Consider the following 22,756-nt stretch of genomic DNA (forward strand, 5'->3'; position numbering starts at 1 on the left):
GCCTATATTAAAACAAAATTTAGCTCCACAGCCAGTATTATGTTAATATCCTAATGAAGTATGTGATCCAGAGATCCCTGGGGGTTCCAAGACGGAGTCCACATTTCAATTTCTAATACAATAAATGTTGCTGTAACACACATAAAAAGTCTAGGGCAGTGATGGTGAACCTATGACACACATGCCAAAAAGGGCACACCTACAGTAGCTGGCCAAAATTCATTACTAGAAAGGCAGAGGGACTCAAGGTGGAGCTGTTTCCCTCTCCTCCCCTCCCCCTCTCCACGGCCCTGAGGACATTCCTCACTTCACCTACCCCTCTGTCCAGCAGGCGGATGGGAGTGCTTCCTCCTTGTCCTCTCTGGGGCAAGGTTCTGGGGGTGGGGGATGTCACATGCTGTATGAGGGCACAGCATAGATGGCAGCCTATTGAGTCTGTGGTGAAGGGTGGGAGTGGGGGCATGGTACTTGCTCTGGGGGGGTGGGGCAGGGCCTGGCATCACTGAAGAGAAAATTCACCATTACTGCTCTAGGGTTTTTGTGTTTTTCTTTGGGGAGGCGTGCAGGGGGGAGGTAGTATTCTAAAAAAATTTAAGAGTGTAAAGAAAGAGGTCCTAAGATATTTTTTTTAAAAAAAATTTTAAACCATAATATCTTTTATATATATCCTACTATATTAATTTTATTTGTTACAGGGCTAGGCAATGGGGGTTAAGTGACTTGCCCAGGGTCACACAGCTAGGAAGTGTCTGAGGCCAGATTCAAACCTAGGACCTCCCTCTAGGAGGTCTCTAGGTCTCTAGGCCTGACTCTCAATCCACTGAGCCATCCAGCTGTCCCTCCTAAGATATCTTTTAGTTCAATCTTACTTGAATTCAAATCGATTCAACAAATATTTATTAAAAAGCATCTATAAAGTACCCTTTTAGGCACTACGGATATAAATAGTCGTTTAGCCTCTGACCAATGGAGAACTCATCATTTCCTGAAGCAGCCTAATCCACTTCTCTCTAGATAGCTCTAACTGTTAACAAGTTTTTCCTTGAACTGAACATAAAACACACAACCACAGATATTTGTTCCACCCTCTGGGGATAAAGAGAATAAGTCTAATATCTCCTCCATAGGACTTTCAAATACTTAAACACATTTATCAGGATGTCCCAGTTTCATTACATGATCACCGTATGACACAGACCTTTTAGTATCCTAGGTTGCCCTCATCTTATGCTCTTCAACTTACCAATGTCCTTAATTGTGGTGCCCCAAACTGAAAACAATACTCTTGTAGAAGTTGGATGAGGGCAGAGAATAGATGTTCATATTTTTATTCTTGGAAGCTATGCTTCTCTTACTGCAGGTCCAAGATTGCATTAGCTTTTTGGCTGTTATATCACACTGCTGACTCATACTAAACTTGCAGTCCACTCAAAATCCTAGATTATTTTCAGATCACGTCTCTTACCATTTTATAATGTGAAGTTAATTTTTTGAGTCCAAGTATAAAACTTTAGAGTTAATCTTAATGAATTTTTTTAGTCTGATCAGTAGATCCACATGTCTATATCTTCAAAGTGTCCATCCATTCATATGGGAATTCTCACATATGTATAAAAAATGATTATGTGCTGCTATACATTTATGTAATATGTGTTGGAAAACAAATTTCAAAATGATGAGATGATGAAATAAAGAAATTTTAACTATTATATTAATGGCACAAAAATCCTTTTTTATCACACTAAAATTTTCTCACTAAAATGTTTTTATTGATAGCAATGTAATTGAATTTGTGCTTTATTATTTTAGAAAATGATGACAATTCTAATATCTGGTTTTAAATTGTTGAAATTTTTTATTTTAATGGCTTTCAAAGCTGGGGAAAGGGGAGCCCTCACAAAGATCACATCTACCAATTAAACAAAGTTTGGAAAGTAAATTTCTATCTAATTTGAGGTAAATTGTTCTTGCCAAGTAATTAGAAGACGTTGAATTTTTCTATTTTTAACAAATGGGTTCAAATTCCACTCAAACTCTTTTATCTGAAAGATTTTTTGAAAGGCTAGAAAACTCTTCTTAATTTTTTTTAAACTACAAATATTGGAGTTTTGATAGAGTTAATCTTAGCAATAAAAGCTTTACTTTTAATGTGTTATATAATGGTTTCAAAACATAATTGGTTACTATCTCAATATACACTTCTGGTTAAGTTTCATTACTGGTGATAATGTATATAAATCTGTATTTTGAATCTTAATAGTCTCTTTTGGCCAAAAAGAAGTGTCAGCTCTTCCTTTTGTGATTCATCTGTGCTTCCATTATTAGTATTATTTTCAATCCATGTTTTCTTTAGAGAGGAATGTTCAAAGTGTCCATCCATTCATATGGGAGTTAGCCAAGTTAAAGCTGATAACCTAAACTGAAAATCCATTTATTTATTTATTTATTTTTGGGTGTGCCACTTTTATTTATGGGTTCAACATAATCCACATCTGGATGCCAACAAATAAAAGTCCTGATTAGAATATAATTTTTCAGTCCTGTCACTTTTATGTCAAAGTGGAAGATATTGTGGTCCAGTGGAAAGTTTCAATCTCTGGTTGGTAATTGAGTTCCTTAAATACATTTTCCCCCAAAATCTTCATCCTTAAAATCACCCTACCGCCCCCACCTATCCATTCCTCTTGCTTGGGAGTACTGCAAAGTCATATTGCATTGAAAATAATTTAACCAACAAAAATAAATATTTTGCAATGCAATATATACCACATGTTATAACTCTCACAACTCTCTTAGCACTATGCCCTGCATAACCAAAGAGGCACATTACCTATAACATGCACTGAGAGCCAGTCTCCATGTATATATATTAAATATTAGTGAAGATTACTTTTTCCCAGATAAAAATTCAAATTCTGATATTTTCTTCCTTGCACCCCAACATAACTTTTTTTTTTACCCTTATAGTACAAACCCATGTTGCTCTAATTTCCAGTGATCCAATATATGAGTGTGGTAGCTAGCCTTCTCAGATAAGGGTCGCCTGAAAACTTAATTAGCACATCACTTTATTAAACAGCACAGAGACAAGCATATATCCCTGGAATATTTTATGAGAAATCACATGCCATGTTGATGATGAACAAAGAATTATTCTATCCAGTTACCCAACCAATTCTAAATGTAATAATTGATTTTATAACCTAATACACACACTTCCATCTTCTCCAAATATTTTATGAAATTTTGTTAAAATCTAGGTAATCTACAGCATTCCCTTCACCTAACATTTTAATAACTATAAAAAAAAGCTTAGAATATAACATAATCTTTTTATTAAAATAACCCTAGTTCTTTGTAATCATCATTGGCTTTTCTCAATATTCAACAAAACAATCATATTTTTAATGATAATCCATTCTAGAATTTACGCAGTATTATAAGTCAAGGTCATTGGTATACAGTTTGTTGATTGTTCTCTTGCCTTTAGGGTAAAATTTGGACAATATGTGTCCTTCAATACTGTGCTATATAATATACATTTCTATGACAAGTTTGTGATGTTTCCCAAACTCCTCATTTACTTATCTGCCTAGGTGGTCTATAATAAAATAAAATGATTTCTCCTTCCCTGTTGACCCTCATTCAAATGTACTTCTACCACATTTTAAAATCTCTGGTTATTGACTTCTTCATGATTATGCTTTCTTAATATATAATGCTACTTGTTTTCAAAGTAGAAATCCAGGATATCAATGATACCAGATGAACAAATGCTCCAAAATACTAATAATTAGAAAAATGCAAGTTAAACCAAAAGCCATCAGACTGCCAAAGAAAAGAAGGGAGGAGAGGAAGGAAGGAAAAAGGGAGGGGACTATTGTTGCCAAGGTAGTGGGAGTACAAGCACATTGATGCACAGTTTGTGGAACTATGAATTGGTCCATACATTCTGGAAAATAATTCAGAGCTAAAACCAAAAAAAGTCACTAAAATGTGAAAACCTTTTGAATCAGCAACATACCATCACCATGTCTTATATCTAAAGATGTGTGTGTGTAGATACACACACACACACAAAAATATTAATAGCAACTTTTTATTACAGGCAAAAATTGGAATCTAAGGGAATATCCATCAACTGGAGAAAGGCCAAACAAGAGATGGTATATTAATTGGATAGAATATTATTGCAATATAAGAATTATGAAAGGGACCATTTCAGAAAAACCTGAGAAGAACTGTATGAACTGATAGTGAAGTGAACAGAAAGAGAGGAACAATTTACTTAAGAGTCAAACAACTCAGACGAGACATAAGAATTTTGATCAATGCAGTATAATTCCAGAGGACCAGTGACAAAACATGCTACCCATTCCTGAAAGAGAGGTAATGGACTCAAGGTACAGAATAAGATACACATTTTCCAGACACTGCCAATGTGGGAATTTGTAATCCTTGACCATGGATATGTTAAAATGAATTTGTTTACTTCTCCTTTTTAAAAGAGGAGGGGAGGAAAGAAGAGGATAGGGTACCATACACTCCTAAAAAAATGGAGGAAGAGGCCAAGATCTATATGAATTGATACAGAATGAAATGAGCAGAATTAAGAAAACAATATATGCAGTAAACTACAACAATGTAAAAAACACCACACCAAAAAGTCCAAAGAAAGTATAACTAGATTATAAAGTTCAAGTGGAACTTGGATGAAGAGATATGAAAAGACATCCTCAACTTTCAGAGAGGTCCACAGTTGTTACATATATTACACATGTTTTCAGACCATTTTTCAAGGTATTGATCAATTGTACTGACTCTTTTTTTCCTCTCCAAAAAATACTATTCATGAGATGGGATCGTCTCTGGGAGGGGAGAGAAGAGATTATGTGAGATAGAAAGCATCAGTAAAAATTTGTTTTAACAAAAAGGAAAAGAAAATCACAAACAAGATAGCTTTGAAATTTTTATGTTGAATTTATTATGTATTTTAAGAGAAAAGCTATTCAAAATTGAGATTTGCAATTTCATGTATAAATCTTTTTCCTGTTTTACTACACATATAAAAAAGACATTTTATTTCTTATCAAAGTTCAGAAAAAGAAATACAAATAAATACACTACTTCTACCCTTTCCACTTTAACCTATTCTTTTTCTTCTGGATAGGGTGTCTCTATCTAGTCAATAATGTTTTCATCCCACAAAGTCTCAGCAGTGTAAAAGTTAGGAACACTTCTTTGTTCCTAACATCCTAGAGTGGAAAGTGGTACTTATCTTCTTCACCTTTTCCTCCAGCTCTCCAGAAAGTAGACCATTCTACATTTGAAACACAGATAAAGAGTCTCTCTACTGGTTGAGATTATCAGGGCTGCTTTTTGTTTTTCAGATTTGTGGGCATTAACACCGTATCACCTTATAATTGATAATTCCACTCATCTCAAAAAATAACGCCACAACTACATTCCAGTTGTGTAGATAAGGAAGCAGAAATAAGAAAATAATGGTAACAGCAACATAAAAATAAAGGCAATAAAGGGGAAACTGAATACTTTCTAATATGCACAAACCTGGCTTTAGAGAAGAGCTGGGAAAATATACCTCCCTTGACTCTTTATAGAGCCAAGGAAATATGGGCAAGGGATATTAAATATGCTCTCCAACCACAACTGAAATAGCAATTGGTTTTGCCAAATAATCCCCCCCCTTTCTTTTTACAATCTTTCTTATAAGGAATGGTTCTCTGGATTGAAGAAGAGGAAAAAATACATTCAAGAATTAAGGTTAACAAACCCAACACATATCAAATTAATTTCTCATCTGATATAAAATTATCAAAAGTTGTCATTTGAGACTTGCTATTTAAATTCAAACTAGAGGGGGGAAAAACTTTTGTGAGCAAATTTCCAACCCAAATCCAACATGTTTTTCTGAGTCAGAAAATAATACAACTCACTGAAAAATTAAACCAAGTTCCAAAACAAAAAGAAGCATTTTATGAAACATGAAATAGTCAAGAGGTGCACAGTAGTTTACATATTCTAACAGTTTCACATGATAAAAATAAAAATATAGGAGGGGGCAATAAGTGAAGAGACCATTCTTAACAAGGGTGAAGAATCTGAGGATTAATATTAGAATAGTCCATCAGATACAAATAAAAACAAAAAAAGCATAAAATGTACAAGATTATTTTAACCAAATAATTTAATGTCAAAAGAAAAACTGAATATCCATTCTTTGGCAGATAACCAACTAAAATAGTTTCACAACACTATTAATAAATTATAACCAAGGCCCACCTTAAATTGCAGGATGGTGACTGTTTCCTCTGACTGTCCCTAGCCAATGGGAAGGTAGACTGACGAAGTCACACAATGGCAGCAAAGAAGGCAGAGAATTACTAAATGAGGCAATATTCCTGAGTCAGATTTTCATAAATCTATATTACTGGACGGATAAAACAAATTCATTCCCTAATTCTGCCAATTCTAAGTTTAAATTCTGCTAAGTGACGTATGTTCCTGAATAATGACAACTATTTATAATCTAAAAGTATATTATTTTAAATAAATTTATAACACAAAACAACTATTATCCAAAACTTTAACAAATATTTAAACTTACCTCCATGCTCTGCAAATTTGGGATTTGAGAGGATTTGTTTGCAAAACTTCAATCCATTTCTGTATTGTTTGTGTTCGTAGCATCTCTATTAAAAAAAAGGAAAAAAATTAGCAAGAATTGGAAACTACTATTTTCATTACAATAATAATAATAGGAGGTAAAAGACCTTTCTTATAGTCAGGAAAAAATGGATTCAAGTCCTGCTTCTGTCACATTTTAACTTTGTGATCAGGGACATTTCACTTATTGTATGAGTCTTTGGTAAACTTCTAAAGTAAAAGTTTATGACAAAATGCAGATCTTCATCATCATTAGATGTTTCTACAAAACTATGAATTTACAACATTGATAGAATCACAGGTCAGACCCCAACACCACTATATGGTCAACAAATAAAACTGAATGTCATTCTCTAAAAATTATGGGCAATACTTGAAATTAAGAACTTCAGTAAAGGATCTAAAGCAGACTCATAAATCATCAGTTCTTCTGTATAATACCAATAAATTCCCAAAGGAAGAGCTAGAAGCAGCAAATACATGTAAATATGTATAAAAATGTATGAAATATGTGGGAGTCCATTTGCCAAAATACACAATGCATAATTTAAAGAACTACAACTCAAGATACTTTGAAAAACAAATATGGACTTAGATATTAACTGCTCAGGTTGTGCTGTGCCAACATAACAAAAATGAAAATGTACCTAAATTAATTCACATGCAAAACTACCAAGTGATTACTTTATAGAAACAGAGGGGGGAAACTAATATAATTCAATTGATAGTACAAAATGTCAAGAATCTCAAGGGAAAATCATGGGGGGAATGGGGGGGAGAGGAAAGTGGGAATGAAAAAAGCCTAGCAGTATCAGAGAGATCAAACAACATTACAAAGTAGTAATTATCAAAACTATGTGGTACTGATTAAAAACAGAAAAGTTTATCAGTGGGATAGATTAGATACAAAACATCTAGAAATAAAGCAGTCAAGTGTTCAGTGAACCTAAAGACCCCAATTACATAAAACTGCTAGGAAGACTGGAAAGCAGTCTAATAGAAATTAGTTTAGACTAGTATTTCATACATTATACCACAGTGGGCTTCAAATAAATACATAATCTATACAATAAAATGTCAGAGCATAAACTAATTAGAGAAGGGAAGGTGATACTTCCTACAACTATGGATGGTAGAAAAGTTCTTGACTAAAGAAGGGATAGAGGTGATCAAAGGAAATAAAATAGATAATTTTGAATACATAAAATTAAAGCTTTTGGATGAGCAAAATCAATTCAGTTTGAATTAGAAAGCAAATGATTAGCTAGGGGAAAAATCTTTGCAGAAAACTTTGTGATAAATGTATGATATTCAACGTTTCTAAGAACTCATTCAAATATTTAAAAGAACAAGTCCACGTAGTCAGATACTGAACAAATAGTTCTCAAAATGCTCTAAGGTTCTACCTCACACCCCTGAGTATATAATAATAATAATAATAATAATAATAATAATAATAATAATAATAATAATGATTCTAGTTGAAAGCATGACCACTAGAGCTTATTACACTTAAGGAAGATATAGTTAGATTAGATTAGATTAGATTGGATGGATAGATAGATAGATAGATAGATAGATAGATAGATAGACAGACAGACAGATAAGATTGTAGAGGGACAGACAGAAAGATGGATGCTAAATAATGTTGGGAATGTGAAGGGAGGGCATTAGGAACAGAGGGGCATCCTCAAGCTACCAAGTAACACAATACCACTGTGAAAAATATAATATATAATATGATATATATCATAATACATAATATATATAAGATAAAATGATATATAATATAACCTATACATACAAAAATATTTATAGCAACACTTGTTGACACAAAAAACTGAAAACAAATGGGATGACCATCAATTGAGGAATGACCGAACAAATTACCATATCTGAATATAAAAGAATAGTGTTTATCATGCAATAAAAAATGGCAAAGGGGATGGATTCAGAGAATCAAGGAAAGACTTATATAAACTGATACAAAAAGAAATGAGTAGAACCAGAACAATTTATAGAATTATTATAACAATGTTAGAAAAGATATTTTGAAACATTCAAGAGCTCTGATCAATGTGACAATCAACCACAACAAAATAATGCTTCCCACCTCTTGACAGAGGTGATAAGACTAGAGGTGCAGAATGAGACATTTTCAGACTCATACAACATGTGAATTTCTTTTGCTTGAATGCAACCAGTTCTTACAGGAAAGGGCGTGGTACAGGTATCAAAGGAAGGAAAAAGGGAGGGAGTAACACCATTAAAGAAACATTTTTAAAATGCAAAGAAGAGAGAAGGAAAATCCAATAGAGAAACAAATGCATTTTAGAACTATCATGTGTTAACTAGGAACAAACACTGAACTATTAAATAGTCAGAAAAACCACACTTTAATTAAGGAAAGGGGTTGAGTGATTTCCTCAAGGCCTCTACACAGAGCTGTACACTTCAAACCCACACAGAGTCCCAATACCCTGGTTGCTCTGGTCACTGACCTCTGGGAGAGTCATTGGCATGAGATCCACAACTCCAAGGAATAAAAGATTTGGGTGACTATATGCCATTTGGGGAATCCAGGGACAGGGAAAGATGATTGATTAACATTACCATAGCTACAAGGAAATGGGAGTGTTCAAACTATACAGACAGGACACAATCAAGCCAGGGAAAGGAGAGATAACCAGAGGGTAGGGTGTAAGGGAATGGACTATTTATGGATACTAAAGGACAACCCCTAGGGAGACTTGGGTCTCCCTAGGAAAGGGTCTCTGATGCAATAGGAGAAACTACTGGGATAAAAGGATATTTTAACATTTGATTAAAATCTGTTAACTTCACCTAGCTAAATCCATTCAAAATCTTAAGGTCTTTTGTGGAGTCTGAAACAGCTAGTCTGAGATACCCTTCAGGGTGGATTCTCACAGGAACTGTAAAACTTGGAGTTTATCAGATCATACTAGGCTACAAGTCTGGGGGTTTCTACATTGACACACACAAAGAGAGAAGGAAAATCCAAGAAAGAAACAAATGCATTTTAAATTATCATGTTATATGTTACACCCATTAAAAAAATCCATCTGTTAATAAAGATTGTTTTCAACATAATTCCATCTCCCCCCCAACTTTATAGGTGAAAATGATCCTATTTGTTAATGTTTGCTAAGTTCATAAGATGTTTTATACTGATCAATAAAAGACAGCAAAAATAGAATACAAACTTCATAAGGGTAAACAGGTTCATTTAGTACTATGATGAATTTAATACTTTAAAACTATATTTTTAGGGGGCAGCTAGGTGGCTGAGTCGATTGAGAGTCAGGCCTGGGTTAAAATCTGGCCTGACACTTCCTAACTGTGTGAGCCTGGGCAAGTCACTTAACCCCCATTGCCTATCCCTTACTACTCTTCTGCCTTGGAACCAATACACCGTAGTGATTCCAAGACAGAAGGTAAGGGTTTAAAACACACACACACACAAACACACACACACACACTTTTAAAAACCATACATGACAGAAGTTCAGTTTCTCATGCAATCTTTTATTTTTCACATTCTAAAATTATGTTTGTATGAATTAAGTTCATAATTTTAAAAAAAGAAAGAATGTGTGTGAGAGGGACAATGACTGCTGAAGCAAAGTCCTAGAAGAAGGTAAAGAGAAGAGTGTTAAACACACTAGTCAAGAAATTAGCTTTAATATGGTCTCTTCCAGAACTATAGCTATGGTCCTAAGGAAAACAGATGTTGCAATGAAAGACAGGGGGACTTGAAGGCAGAATAGAAGATTTTTAAGTAGCAAGAAAAGGCATTTGATTTTATGTAGCAAATTATTTGTGGATAAAGTCAGCCAGTTTTGGGGCAGGTTCTTCTTAAACCTGTGAGTTGCTAGTGAGAATATTACTATCACCTTTTTCAGATTTGGGAACTTAGGATCGATCAGAAAGGTTAAGTCACTTATTCAAAATCATAGTTATAGCAGAATCCAAGGCTCAAATTTTGGATCTTTAACTCCAAAACCAGTGCTCTTTTCCAGTGTTAACATAATAATCCAAAATTTGTAGATGGGGAGGAATAAGCATATTGGTGGTCTTATGGGGAAAACATGGGGTTTAACTTTTAATTGGGTTCAGAGGAAGGGTGAGCAGGAGGCAGGACAGACAGATAGACTGGGACCAAACAAGTAGGTAATAAGGAAGAGAACTGGGATATTAATCAATATGCCATAGTTCAATTCCATAGTGTCAGAAAGCAAGGGAAGTAATACTCAGCTCTCCTCTAACCTAGCAGATATAGCAGGGGAATGGTTATTTTTTTTAAAACACATTGAAAGTTTGTGCAATCCTGAGCAAGTTGATTAGTGCCTTTCTTCCGATTCTTGCAATATTTCAAACTTTTTCATTATTATTTTATCTGTTATAGTGATTTGTGATCAGTGATTTTTCTGTTATTTGTATTTGTTTTGGGGCACCTGTGAACGTGCACACTTAATAAACTACAGTATAATGTGAACATAACTTTTACATGCACTAGGAAGCCAAAAAAATTCATGTGACTCACTTTATTGCAAGATTCACAGTGGCCTACAACCAAGCCCATAATGTCTCCAAGGTATCTCTGTACAAAATGTTGTTTACAGATGAACAAACTTGAAACATAAATATTCACACAAAATTAAAGAGTATATAGCAAAATCTTCAGCTAAATTAAGAAAAAAAAGTAGCACTACAAAAAGTGAAAAAAAAAAGACTTGATTTAAAAAGATAAAGTTAAAGTTTTTATACTTTAAAGTTAAAGATACCAGAAACAATTAATAGCCATGGTTAACATTTACCAAATGACTTATCTAAGTATTTATTGTGAGTAGAATTTTAGAAAACTTAAGACACAATATATCCCTGGACCATTATTGGAAATCCAAAGGGGAATACATAGCTCTCAGCACTCCATGGTACATTAGCAAAAGCTGACCATGTATTAAGAATACACAAAAAGCTCATAAACAAATATGGAAAATTATTAATATTAAGTTGCATTTACTGATTATTAGGTAATAAAAATGATATAATAAAAGGTCACTGAAGAAAAGGAATAAAAATTGAATGGAGGCTAAATAACAATCTTAAAGAATTAGTAACTCTAGAGCTTGTATTACAATTATTTGTATATACAGTATATTATTAGGCTGTAAGATCTTGAAGGCGGGGACAGTTTCATTTCCTGATCTTAAAATTGGGGATTATAATACTTGTACAATCTCACAGGGTTGTTGTAAGGGAAACTATCATACTTCAATGAACGATCAATAATTTTGTCCACCTGAGGGTCTCCTTCCTTGCCACAGTAGACAGTTTTCATGAGTTTCTATGACGGGGGAAAAAGGCATCATTTGGCAGCCAACCTTCAAGTAGTAAGTTTCTCTAGACTTACCTGGAATGGTTCTCTAACAATAGGGTTGATCCCTGGGTACTGACTCAAAAAGCCTTTCTGGTTTGGTAGGATTTACCAGAGCTTGTGCTTCAATAGCACAGCTTTTAAGAAACAAGCATCACCTCCAAACAACTATGTAGCATTGGACTCCATCAATAAAAGAATACATCTATAAATGTGAGTTATTACTAAACCTAGCATAATGCCTTGCACATGGCAGGCATTGAATAAATGATTGCTAAACTGAAGACCAGATGAAACTAATAAAAGTCGATATGAAAAATGGCTGCAGATGGCAAGTGAAGAATCGTAGCATTTTAGAACTGGAAAGAATCTCAAAAGATTATTCAAGTAAAAACCAAATAAATATGCTTTGTATCTCACTTCTAAAATTTAGGAAATGAATTTTAATATTCAAGATTTTTGTTTGGTAGCCACCTTCATCCCAATCTGAAATGCCAAAAGTGAATGATATAAAATGGGTTTACATTTAAACAAGCACAGAAAAGCCTTTTATTTTAAATATGAATAAAAAGGAATTTTGCTCCCTGGTTTCTTAGGGTTTCCTTTACTAATCATAGCCAGCTGATAGTCTAGCACCTGTAGAAAACAGTATCAAGTCAGGATCCCTAGAAGAGTTGGACTCAATCTAGGGTTGCAATAATTCACCTCACCCCCACGGTGTCCTATCTACCCAGAAAAAAGTTGGCAGTTTCTTATTAGTCCCCCAAACAGGAAAAGAAGCATCAGTTTTTTCCTCACCTTATCAACCTTAGCTCTATAGGTGGCAGAAATGACCTCTTCTGGACTTCAACAGTATATACTGTGATGAAAATACTAAGCATTTGAGTATTTATCAAGCTCTGTCCTAATCCAAGATTAACACATGGAAGAAAATGGCAGTATCTTGCTCCCAAATCACAGGGATTTACAGGATTAGAAACTAGGTACAGAGATTCCTTGATAATAGTGTTCCTTCCACTATACCATATTGGCTGCTGTTCTTAGAAACCTTCATTTGGATAAACCAAAGGATATTAACAATTGGAATAAGTACTCATTTTCTTACAAAAGAAATTCTGGGTAAAATGCAAAGAAATTTGGCAGAAATTACCTTTAGATCATCATAATGCCACACACATATATACATAATTCCACAATAACTCCAAATGCATACATCCGAATATATATGTATAAATACATACATATTTATATCTGTGTGTAAAATTTTTTTAATTAGAAGAAAATGAAAGGAAATTTTCTGCACAACTATGCCAAGGCAAAAATACCCAACTATAACTGTCAAAGGTTATCATGAAAGATAAAATGGACAATTTCAATTTCATAAAATTATAAAGCTTTTGCATAAACCAAGTAACCCAGAAATTTGAAAAGTAATTAATACTAAAAAGAACCAGGTAAGTCAACTGATGCATTTTTCTAAGCACTTGAATCTTAAAGGTTTAGGTATTTCTAACTTGTGACTTTTTAAACACATAGAACAATTCTTAGCAATCTAGGTTTTTCAAATAACCACAAAAAATAAATGAAACATGGTTCTACCTATAAAGGACCAGATGTCAAAGGATACACATATGCTTATCTTATACTTTTGTGGTAAGAGAAAATATTCCTACTTATTTGTTGGGTTCTTTGCCCAGTATTAGTCTTTTCTGATTGGAGCATCAACAAAATTCATTGAACATTTATAAAACAAAGTAAAATGAAATTTTGCCATTACATGTAGTTTTTACTCATTTTTTTCTAGTCCTTCAATTGTCAGAGTTTATAGTTGGGATGTCATAATAATATAGATTTGCTTGCATCCTCACTGATAAAATGTCTAAGAGATTCTCTGATGAATAAGTTTTATAACTAATAAAAAATATTCCATCTGACTCATCCAATGGTAAATTTTCAGACATTAATTCAATGATGTAAATGTTATTACTACAATGTGTGAAAAAGAGAAAAAAGGATTCCTCATTTGACTCTAGCATCAATGACTACATCAGTAAAGTTCCTTATATAGCAGACATTTTAAAAAGTCATTAGCAAGGAGGTTCTCAGACCCAAGTTTATGACAAAAGAGATGAAGGGTGGGGACAGCTGGGTGGTTCAGTAGATTGAAAGCCAGGCCCAAAGATGGGAGGTCCTGGGCTCAATTCTGGCCTCAGATACTTCCCAGCTGTGTGACTCTGGACTTTACCTCCCCTTGCCTATCCCTTAACATTCTTCTGTCTTGGAATCAATATGCAATATTGATATTGATTCCAAAATGGAAGGTAAAGATTTAAAAAAAGAGAGAGATGAAGGGCTACAATGGCTCAGAAGTAAAGATGGTTCTTCTTGGCAATGACAGTGTACGGTCACTTACAATAGCCAAGTATTACTACATATCAATCTGGACATACCTCATATTTGTGGGTCAATGCTTAGAAATATTCAGAAATGTACAAAAGCTAAAGGTCAATAAGCACTAACTGCTCTGTTAGAAGAAACAAAAAAATTCATTGGTCTTATTGTCACATGTGGCATCAATGGAAGACATTTATCCATTAAAATTATGTGGAATAGTTATTTGGGGTATGTATGTTCTTTGTTCAGTAAAATCATACTGCTGGCAATTCCTAAAAGGAATGAGGTACTTTTGCTTTGAAATGAAAAATAAAAGTAAAATGTCTCTCCTCATATAAATTCTGTCTAGTAACTTTGCTATGGAATCTTCTGATTGAAATTTAACAGAAGGCATTTATACCTGATATACATGTAAGGGGTAATGAATAATTGGTGCCATGTAAGGCATAATGAAAATATATTCAATATATGTCAAACAAACCAGACAAATCTGACCTGAAACTTTGGTTGGCAGGAAACAATGAACATTAATACTTTTTTAAAAAGCATTTCCTGACTTGGAAAAAGACAATCCTGGAAGCAAGAATACCAGTGTACCTCCAAATATACTAGTAAAACCATTACTCAACAAAGGCAACAATGTAACGAGCAATTATTTTACATCCCTTGATCTTTTCTTGAGACTTCCAAAGCAAGTTGTACTGTGGACAACTTCCAGGGGTAATGAAGACATGTAGGCCACCTTATGAAAAGGGGGGTTCAAAATTTATATAGAAGCCAGTAGCAATTCTGACTTCATTCTAATGTAAGAGATCCAAGTCTGTATCTATTTATGAATATCTGCCATGTAGGTACTCGGATTCCAGCAAAGAACAACTCAAAAGCAAAAGCCAGATATGGCCCTATTTTAAAATAAAAATAAAGCAGGAGAGTAAGATGCTTTTGACCAAATGGCAAGAGGTTACTCCATTACAGTAGCAAGTAATTCCAGATGTGTTCTTCATCAAGAGCTGAATAATAGATTAGAAAGGTTGTAATTCCAACACTGGGGCAGCTAAGTTGTGCTGTGCATACAGTGCTGGGCCTGGAGACAAGAAAGACTCATCTTCCTAAGTTCATATCTAGCCTCAGACACTTAATAGCTGTGTGACTTCGAGTAAGTCACTTAATCAGGTTTGCCTCAGTTCCTCACCTGTCAAATGAGCTGGAGAATGAAATGAATGGCAAACCACTCCAGTATCTTGCCAAGAAAACCTCAAATGGGGTCATAAGAAGACAATTATGACTGAAAGGAGCGAATAACAATTCCAACATGAACCAATGAGAATACATTCAAAAGTTGAGCAGATAGAGCAGCTGGGTAGCTCAGTGGAGTGAGAGTCAGGCCTAGAGACGGGAAGTCCTAGGTTCAAACCCGGCCTCAGCCACTTCCCAGCTGTGTGACCCTGGGCAAGTCACTTGACCCCTGTTGCCCACCCTTACCACTCTTCCACCTATGAGACAATACACCGAAGTTAAGGGTCTAAAAAAAAAAAAAGAAAAGTTGAGCAGATGCTTACCAAAGATTATCAGAGTGGCACACCAAAAGTTACAGTACCACAAAAGTATGCTTGTTTGCAAAAATTCTAATACATAACAAAAGGTATGCAAGATTCCTAAAAAAGTAACTACAAGGAAATATATTAGATAATTTTTTCTTCAGTATATATAAACCCACAATTAGAAACATATAATTTTATTTAAAATAAATTTTAATTGTAAATTAAATTAATTTTTAAAAAAAGTAAAAAATTTAAAATTTAAATTTTAAATAAAATGAAATTCTCAAATCACCTCTCTGCTGACCTTCAATTGTCTTTCAGGTACCTCAAAATGGATGTCTAGTAGACATCTTAACCTCAACATGTCCAAAAACTGTATTTATTATCTTTCTTTCTCCCTAAACCTTCCCCTAAACTCTAACTCCTACCACCTTCCCTTTTATTATAGAGGGCAACACTATCCTCCCAGTCCCTCAGGCACACAACCTAGGAGTCTCATCCTGGATTCCTCATTATCTCTCAGCCACCATATCCTAAATGATTTCATCTTTGCAATGACTCTCAAATATAACCTCTTTTCTCCTCTGATACTGCCACCACATTGATACAGGCCCTCATCACCTCACATCTTGATTACTGCAAATAGCAAGCTGGTGGATCTGCCTGCTTTAAGTCTCTCCCCTCTCCAATCCATGCTCCATTCAGCCAACAAAGTGATTTTCATAAAGCATAAGTCTACCAAGTAGCTCTCTTTCTCAATAAACTCTAGTGGTTCCCTATCACCTCCAGGATCAAATGCAAAATCCTCTGTTTGGTGTTCAAAGTCCTTCAAAACCAATGTTCCCCATCCCAACCTTTCCAACTTTCTTATACCTTTTTCCCATAACATACTCTTGGATTCAATGACACTGACCTCCTTGATCTTCCTCAAACAAGATTCTCCATCTCTTGGCTATGGGCATTTTCTCTGGCTATCTATCATTTATTTTTTGGTTCAATTTATCTAGATCTGATAGGGGAAGGCTGAAGTGCCCCCCCCAAGTATAGTTTTTACTGTCAATTTCCTCCTAAAGCTCCAATAGTCCTTTAAAAATCTGGATGCTATACAATTTGATACATATATGCTGAGTACTGATAATTCTTCATTCTCTATGCTGCCTTTTATCAGGATGTAATTATCTTCCTTATCTCTTTTAATGAGATCTATTTTAGCTTTAGCTTTGTCAGAGATCATGATTGCTACTCCTGTCTTCTTTTTCTCAGTTTATGCCCAATAAATTCTGCTCCAGCCTCTTACCTTTATCCTGTGTGTGTCTACTTGCCTCATGTGTGTCTTGTAAACAGCATATGGTGGGATTTTGGTTTTTAATTCACTAGGCTATCTGCTTTCCTTTTAAGGATGAGTTTGTTCCATTCACAGTTATGATTATTACCTGTGTATTTCCCATCATTCTGATTTCTTCTTTCAATCCTCTTTTCAATCTTTTCACTATTTCCCACCACACCTGTGTTTTGCTTTTAACCAAGTCTCCCTTTCCCCCACCCTTATTTTATTCCCCTTCCCACCACCCGCCCTTCTTATTCTCCTCCTACTTCTCTTTAGGGTCTTTTAATCATCCTCCCCAACTTTTCCCTCCCTTANTAGAAGAAACAAAAAAATTCATTGGTCTTATTGTCACATGTGGCATCAATGGAAGACATTTATCCATTAAAATTATGTGGAATAGTTATTTGGGGTATGTATGTTCTTTGTTCAGTAAAATCATACTGCTGGCAATTCCTAAAAGGAATGAGGTACTTTTGCTTTGAAATGAAAAATAAAAGTAAAATGTCTCTCCTCATATAAATTCTGTCTAGTAACTTTGCTATGGAATCTTCTGATTGAAATTTAACAGAAGGCATTTATACCTGATATACATGTAAGGGGTAATGAATAATTGGTGCCATGTAAGGCATAATGAAAATATATTCAATATATGTCAAACAAACCAGACAAATCTGACCTGAAACTTTGGTTGGCAGGAAACAATGAACATTAATACTTTTTTAAAAAGCATTTCCTGACTTGGAAAAAGACAATCCTGGAAGCAAGAATACCAGTGTACCTCCAAATATACTAGTAAAACCATTACTCAACAAAGGCAACAATGTAACGAGCAATTATTTTACATCCCTTGATCTTTTCTTGAGACTTCCAAAGCAAGTTGTACTGTGGACAACTTCCAGGGGTAATGAAGACATGTAGGCCACCTTATGAAAAGGGGGGTTCAAAATTTATATAGAAGCCAGTAGCAATTCTGACTTCATTCTAATGTAAGAGATCCAAGTCTGTATCTATTTATGAATATCTGCCATGTAGGTACTCGGATTCCAGCAAAGAACAACTCAAAAGCAAAAGCCAGATATGGCCCTATTTTAAAATAAAAATAAAGCAGGAGAGTAAGATGCTTTTGACCAAATGGCAAGAGGTTACTCCATTACAGTAGCAAGTAATTCCAGATGTGTTCTTCATCAAGAGCTGAATAATAGATTAGAAAGGTTGTAATTCCAACACTGGGGCAGCTAAGTTGTGCTGTGCATACAGTGCTGGGCCTGGAGACAAGAAAGACTCATCTTCCTAAGTTCATATCTAGCCTCAGACACTTAATAGCTGTGTGACTTCGAGTAAGTCACTTAATCAGGTTTGCCTCAGTTCCTCACCTGTCAAATGAGCTGGAGAATGAAATGAATGGCAAACCACTCCAGTATCTTGCCAAGAAAACCTCAAATGGGGTCATAAGAAGACAATTATGACTGAAAGGAGCGAATAACAATTCCAACATGAACCAATGAGAATACATTCAAAAGTTGAGCAGATAGAGCAGCTGGGTAGCTCAGTGGAGTGAGAGTCAGGCCTAGAGACGGGAAGTCCTAGGTTCAAACCCGGCCTCAGCCACTTCCCAGCTGTGTGACCCTGGGCAAGTCACTTGACCCCTGTTGCCCACCCTTACCACTCTTCCACCTATGAGACAATACACCGAAGTTAAGGGTCTAAAAAAAAAAAAGAAAAGTTGAGCAGATGCTTACCAAAGATTATCAGAGTGGCACACCAAAAGTTACAGTACCACAAAAGTATGCTTGTTTGCAAAAATTCTAATACATAACAAAAGGTATGCAAGATTCCTAAAAAAGTAACTACAAGGAAATATATTAGATAATTTTTTCTTCAGTATATATAAACCCACAATTAGAAACATATAATTTTATTTAAAATAAATTTTAATTGTAAATTAAATTAATTTTTAAAAAAAGTAAAAAATTTAAAATTTAAATTTTAAATAAAATGAAATTCTCAAATCACCTCTCTGCTGACCTTCAATTGTCTTTCAGGTACCTCAAAATGGATGTCTAGTAGACATCTTAACCTCAACATGTCCAAAAACTGTATTTATTATCTTTCTTTCTCCCTAAACCTTCCCCTAAACTCTAACTCCTACCACCTTCCCTTTTATTATAGAGGGCAACACTATCCTCCCAGTCCCTCAGGCACACAACCTAGGAGTCTCATCCTGGATTCCTCATTATCTCTCAGCCACCATATCCTAAATGATTTCATCTTTGCAATGACTCTCAAATATAACCTCTTTTCTCCTCTGATACTGCCACCACATTGATACAGGCCCTCATCACCTCACATCTTGATTACTGCAAATAGCAAGCTGGTGGATCTGCCTGCTTTAAGTCTCTCCCCTCTCCAATCCATGCTCCATTCAGCCAACAAAGTGATTTTCATAAAGCATAAGTCTACCAAGTAGCTCTCTTTCTCAATAAACTCTAGTGGTTCCCTATCACCTCCAGGATCAAATGCAAAATCCTCTGTTTGGTGTTCAAAGTCCTTCAAAACCAATGTTCCCCATCCCAACCTTTCCAACTTTCTTATACCTTTTTCCCATAACATACTCTTGGATTCAATGACACTGACCTCCTTGATCTTCCTCAAACAAGATTCTCCATCTCTTGGCTATGGGCATTTTCTCTGGCTATCTATCATTTATTTTTTGGTTCAATTTATCTAGATCTGATAGGGGAAGGCTGAAGTGCCCCCCCCCAAGTATAGTTTTTACTGTCAATTTCCTCCTAAAGCTCCAATAGTCCTTTAAAAATCTGGATGCTATACAATTTGATACATATATGCTGAGTACTGATAATTCTTCATTCTCTATGCTGCCTTTTATCAGGATGTAATTATCTTCCTTATCTCTTTTAATGAGATCTATTTTAGCTTTAGCTTTGTCAGAGATCATGATTGCTACTCCTGTCTTCTTTTTCTCAGTTTATGCCCAATAAATTCTGCTCCAGCCTCTTACCTTTATCCTGTGTGTGTCTACTTGCCTCATGTGTGTCTTGTAAACAGCATATGGTGGGATTTTGGTTTTTAATTCACTAGGCTATCTGCTTTCCTTTTAAGGATGAGTTTGTTCCATTCACAGTTATGATTATTACCTGTGTATTTCCCATCATTCTGATTTCTTCTTTCAATCCTCTTTTCAATCTTTTCACTATTTCCCACCACACCTGTGTTTTGCTTTTAACCAAGTCTCCCTTTCCCCCACCCTTATTTTATTCCCCTTCCCACCACCCGCCCTTCTTATTCTCCTCCTACTTCTCTTTAGGGTCTTTTAATCATCCTCCCCAACTTTTCCCTCCCTTATATTACTCTCCTCTCCACACATCCCCTTCTTTATTCCCCTTCTACTTCTCTATAGGGTAAGATAGGTATGACTCTATACCCCCAAAAAATCTAGCTGTTCTTCCCTCTCTGAACCAATTCCAATGAGAGCAAGGTTTAAGTATTACCTGCCACCACCCTCAATCTCCCTTTCTTGTAATAGTATTCTTCACCCACCCCTCCCTGTAGCAACTCTTTATGTGATATAATATACCCCATTTTACCACTTCCTTTGCATTTCTCTTAGTACAAAGCCTCTTTTCCCCCCATTTTTAGATCTCATCCTAAACAGTTTAATACAACACCCTCTGCCTGTGTATATTTCTTCTATCTACTATCATGCAAACAATTTTTAAGAGTTAAATGTAGCAGTAGAATCAATTTGACCTTATTGAAGCCCTTAAAGTCTTTTCTCTTATTTACCTTTTTATGGTTCTCTTGAATTTTATATTTGGACATCAGATTTTCTGTTTAATTCTGGTCTTTTTTTTTTTTTCCAGGAATGCTTGGAAATCTATTTTATTAAATGCCCATACTTTCCTCTGAAAATATATAGTCAGTTTTGAGGGGTAGGTGATTCCTGGTTGCAGACCCAGTTCTCTTGCCTTCTGGAAAATCATATTCCAATCCTTGTGGTCTGTCAGTATGGAGGCTGCCAGAGGGTGTGTAATCCTGACTTGAGACTCCATGAATCTGAATTGTTTCTTTCTGGCCGCCTGCAGTTTTTTCTCCTTGGCCTAGAAGCTCTTGAACTTGGCTATAGCATTCCTAGGAGTTATCATTTGGGGATTTAATGTAGGGGGTGATCTGTAGATCCTTTCAATGTCTATTTTGCCCTCTTGTTCAAGAATATCAAGGCAGTTTTCTTGGATAATTTCTTTTAATATGATGTCTAGGATTTGGGGAGGGAGGGGTCATGGCTTTCAGGTAGTCCAATAATTCTCACTCCTGGATCTATTTTCCAGGTCTGTTTTTTTTTTTTTAAATTAGAAATTTCATGTTTCCTTCCATTTTTTCATTCTTTTGAATTTTGTTTTATTTCTTGATGTCTCATGAAAATCACCAGTTTCTACTTGCCCAATTCTAGTCTTTAAAGACTGATTTTCATCCATGATCTTTTGATTCTCCTTTTTGATTTTGGTCTATTCTGGTTCTCATGGCACCCTTTTCATCATTGAGGTTCTTTGCCTCTTCTTCCAATTTCCAAGGTCAATTCTGGTTTTTAATTTGCTTATTACTTCATTTGCTTTTTGTGTCTCTCTTTCCATTTGGCTAATTTTGCCTTTTAAGCTGCTATTTTCTTTTTGTATTGCTTTCATTTCTTTTCCTCATTTTCTTCTATCTTTACGTGGTTCTTAAACTCTTGTTGCAAACATAGTTTGTAACCAGTTTCCATTTTTGGGGAGAGTATGCACGTGCTTGCTTGTTTCTCATCCTCTCCTGTTGCTTCTGTTTTTTGCTCTTTTTCTCCATAGAAATTTTCGAAGGTAAAAAAAATTTTTTGATATTGTTTACTCATTTTCCCACTTAAGGAATAAGGGTCCTGTATGTTGCTGGTCATTTCTATCTTAGCTTCTGTCTCATAGGGCTTTGTCTTGGGGCTATCTTTTGTTCTGTCAGAGGCCTGAGCGAGCCTGGTACTATAGAGCTCTGAACCTCACCTCCAGAGCCTGGCATTTCTGTAGGTCTGTGGACAACATGCTTTGAAGTGCTCTGTCCTGGGGCTATTATCTCTGTCCCTGCTATTACCCCACAAAATTGAGTCCAGTGATTTAATATGGTGTTATTAAGCTTCAAATCTCACTGCCAGGGCCTGGAGAAACCTGCAGGGGTAAGTGTGAGGTGCTTTTTCTTTAGTGTAGCCAGCCCCCTAGAATTAGGAGATTGGCACGGTCCTGGCTCTTCCTCTGGCGGGGGGGGGGTCAGCCTGTGCTTTTCCTTGTGCAGTTTTGCCCCCTTATATAACATGGAAATCCCCTCTCACTGCCTACCTTTCATGTTGTGTCCAATGAAAGAGCCCCTTTGCTA

General features: G+C 35.3%; 1 protein-coding gene across 1 annotated transcript in view; it reads right to left on the reverse strand.

The window, feature by feature from the left end:
- The window catches only part of NAA15 (N-alpha-acetyltransferase 15, NatA auxiliary subunit), a 70,210-nt gene extending 47,782 nt beyond the window's left edge, over window positions 1-22,428 (reverse strand). Inside the window, exons 1-3 of the mRNA XM_044681708.1 lie at window positions 22,390-22,428; window positions 11,954-12,055; window positions 6,629-6,713 (exon numbers count right to left, since the gene is read on the reverse strand). Of these exons, the coding sequence (XP_044537643.1) occupies window positions 6,629-6,713; window positions 11,954-12,055; window positions 22,390-22,428 (226 nt within the window). The remainder of the gene's footprint in view (window positions 1-6,628; window positions 6,714-11,953; window positions 12,056-22,389) is intronic.
- Window positions 22,429-22,756: the final 328 nt, after the last annotated feature.

The sequence above is a fragment of the Gracilinanus agilis genome, chromosome 6, assembly GCF_016433145.1.
Source record: "Gracilinanus agilis isolate LMUSP501 chromosome 6, AgileGrace, whole genome shotgun sequence".
In the NCBI taxonomy this organism is placed as follows: domain Eukaryota; kingdom Metazoa; phylum Chordata; class Mammalia; order Didelphimorphia; family Didelphidae; genus Gracilinanus; species Gracilinanus agilis.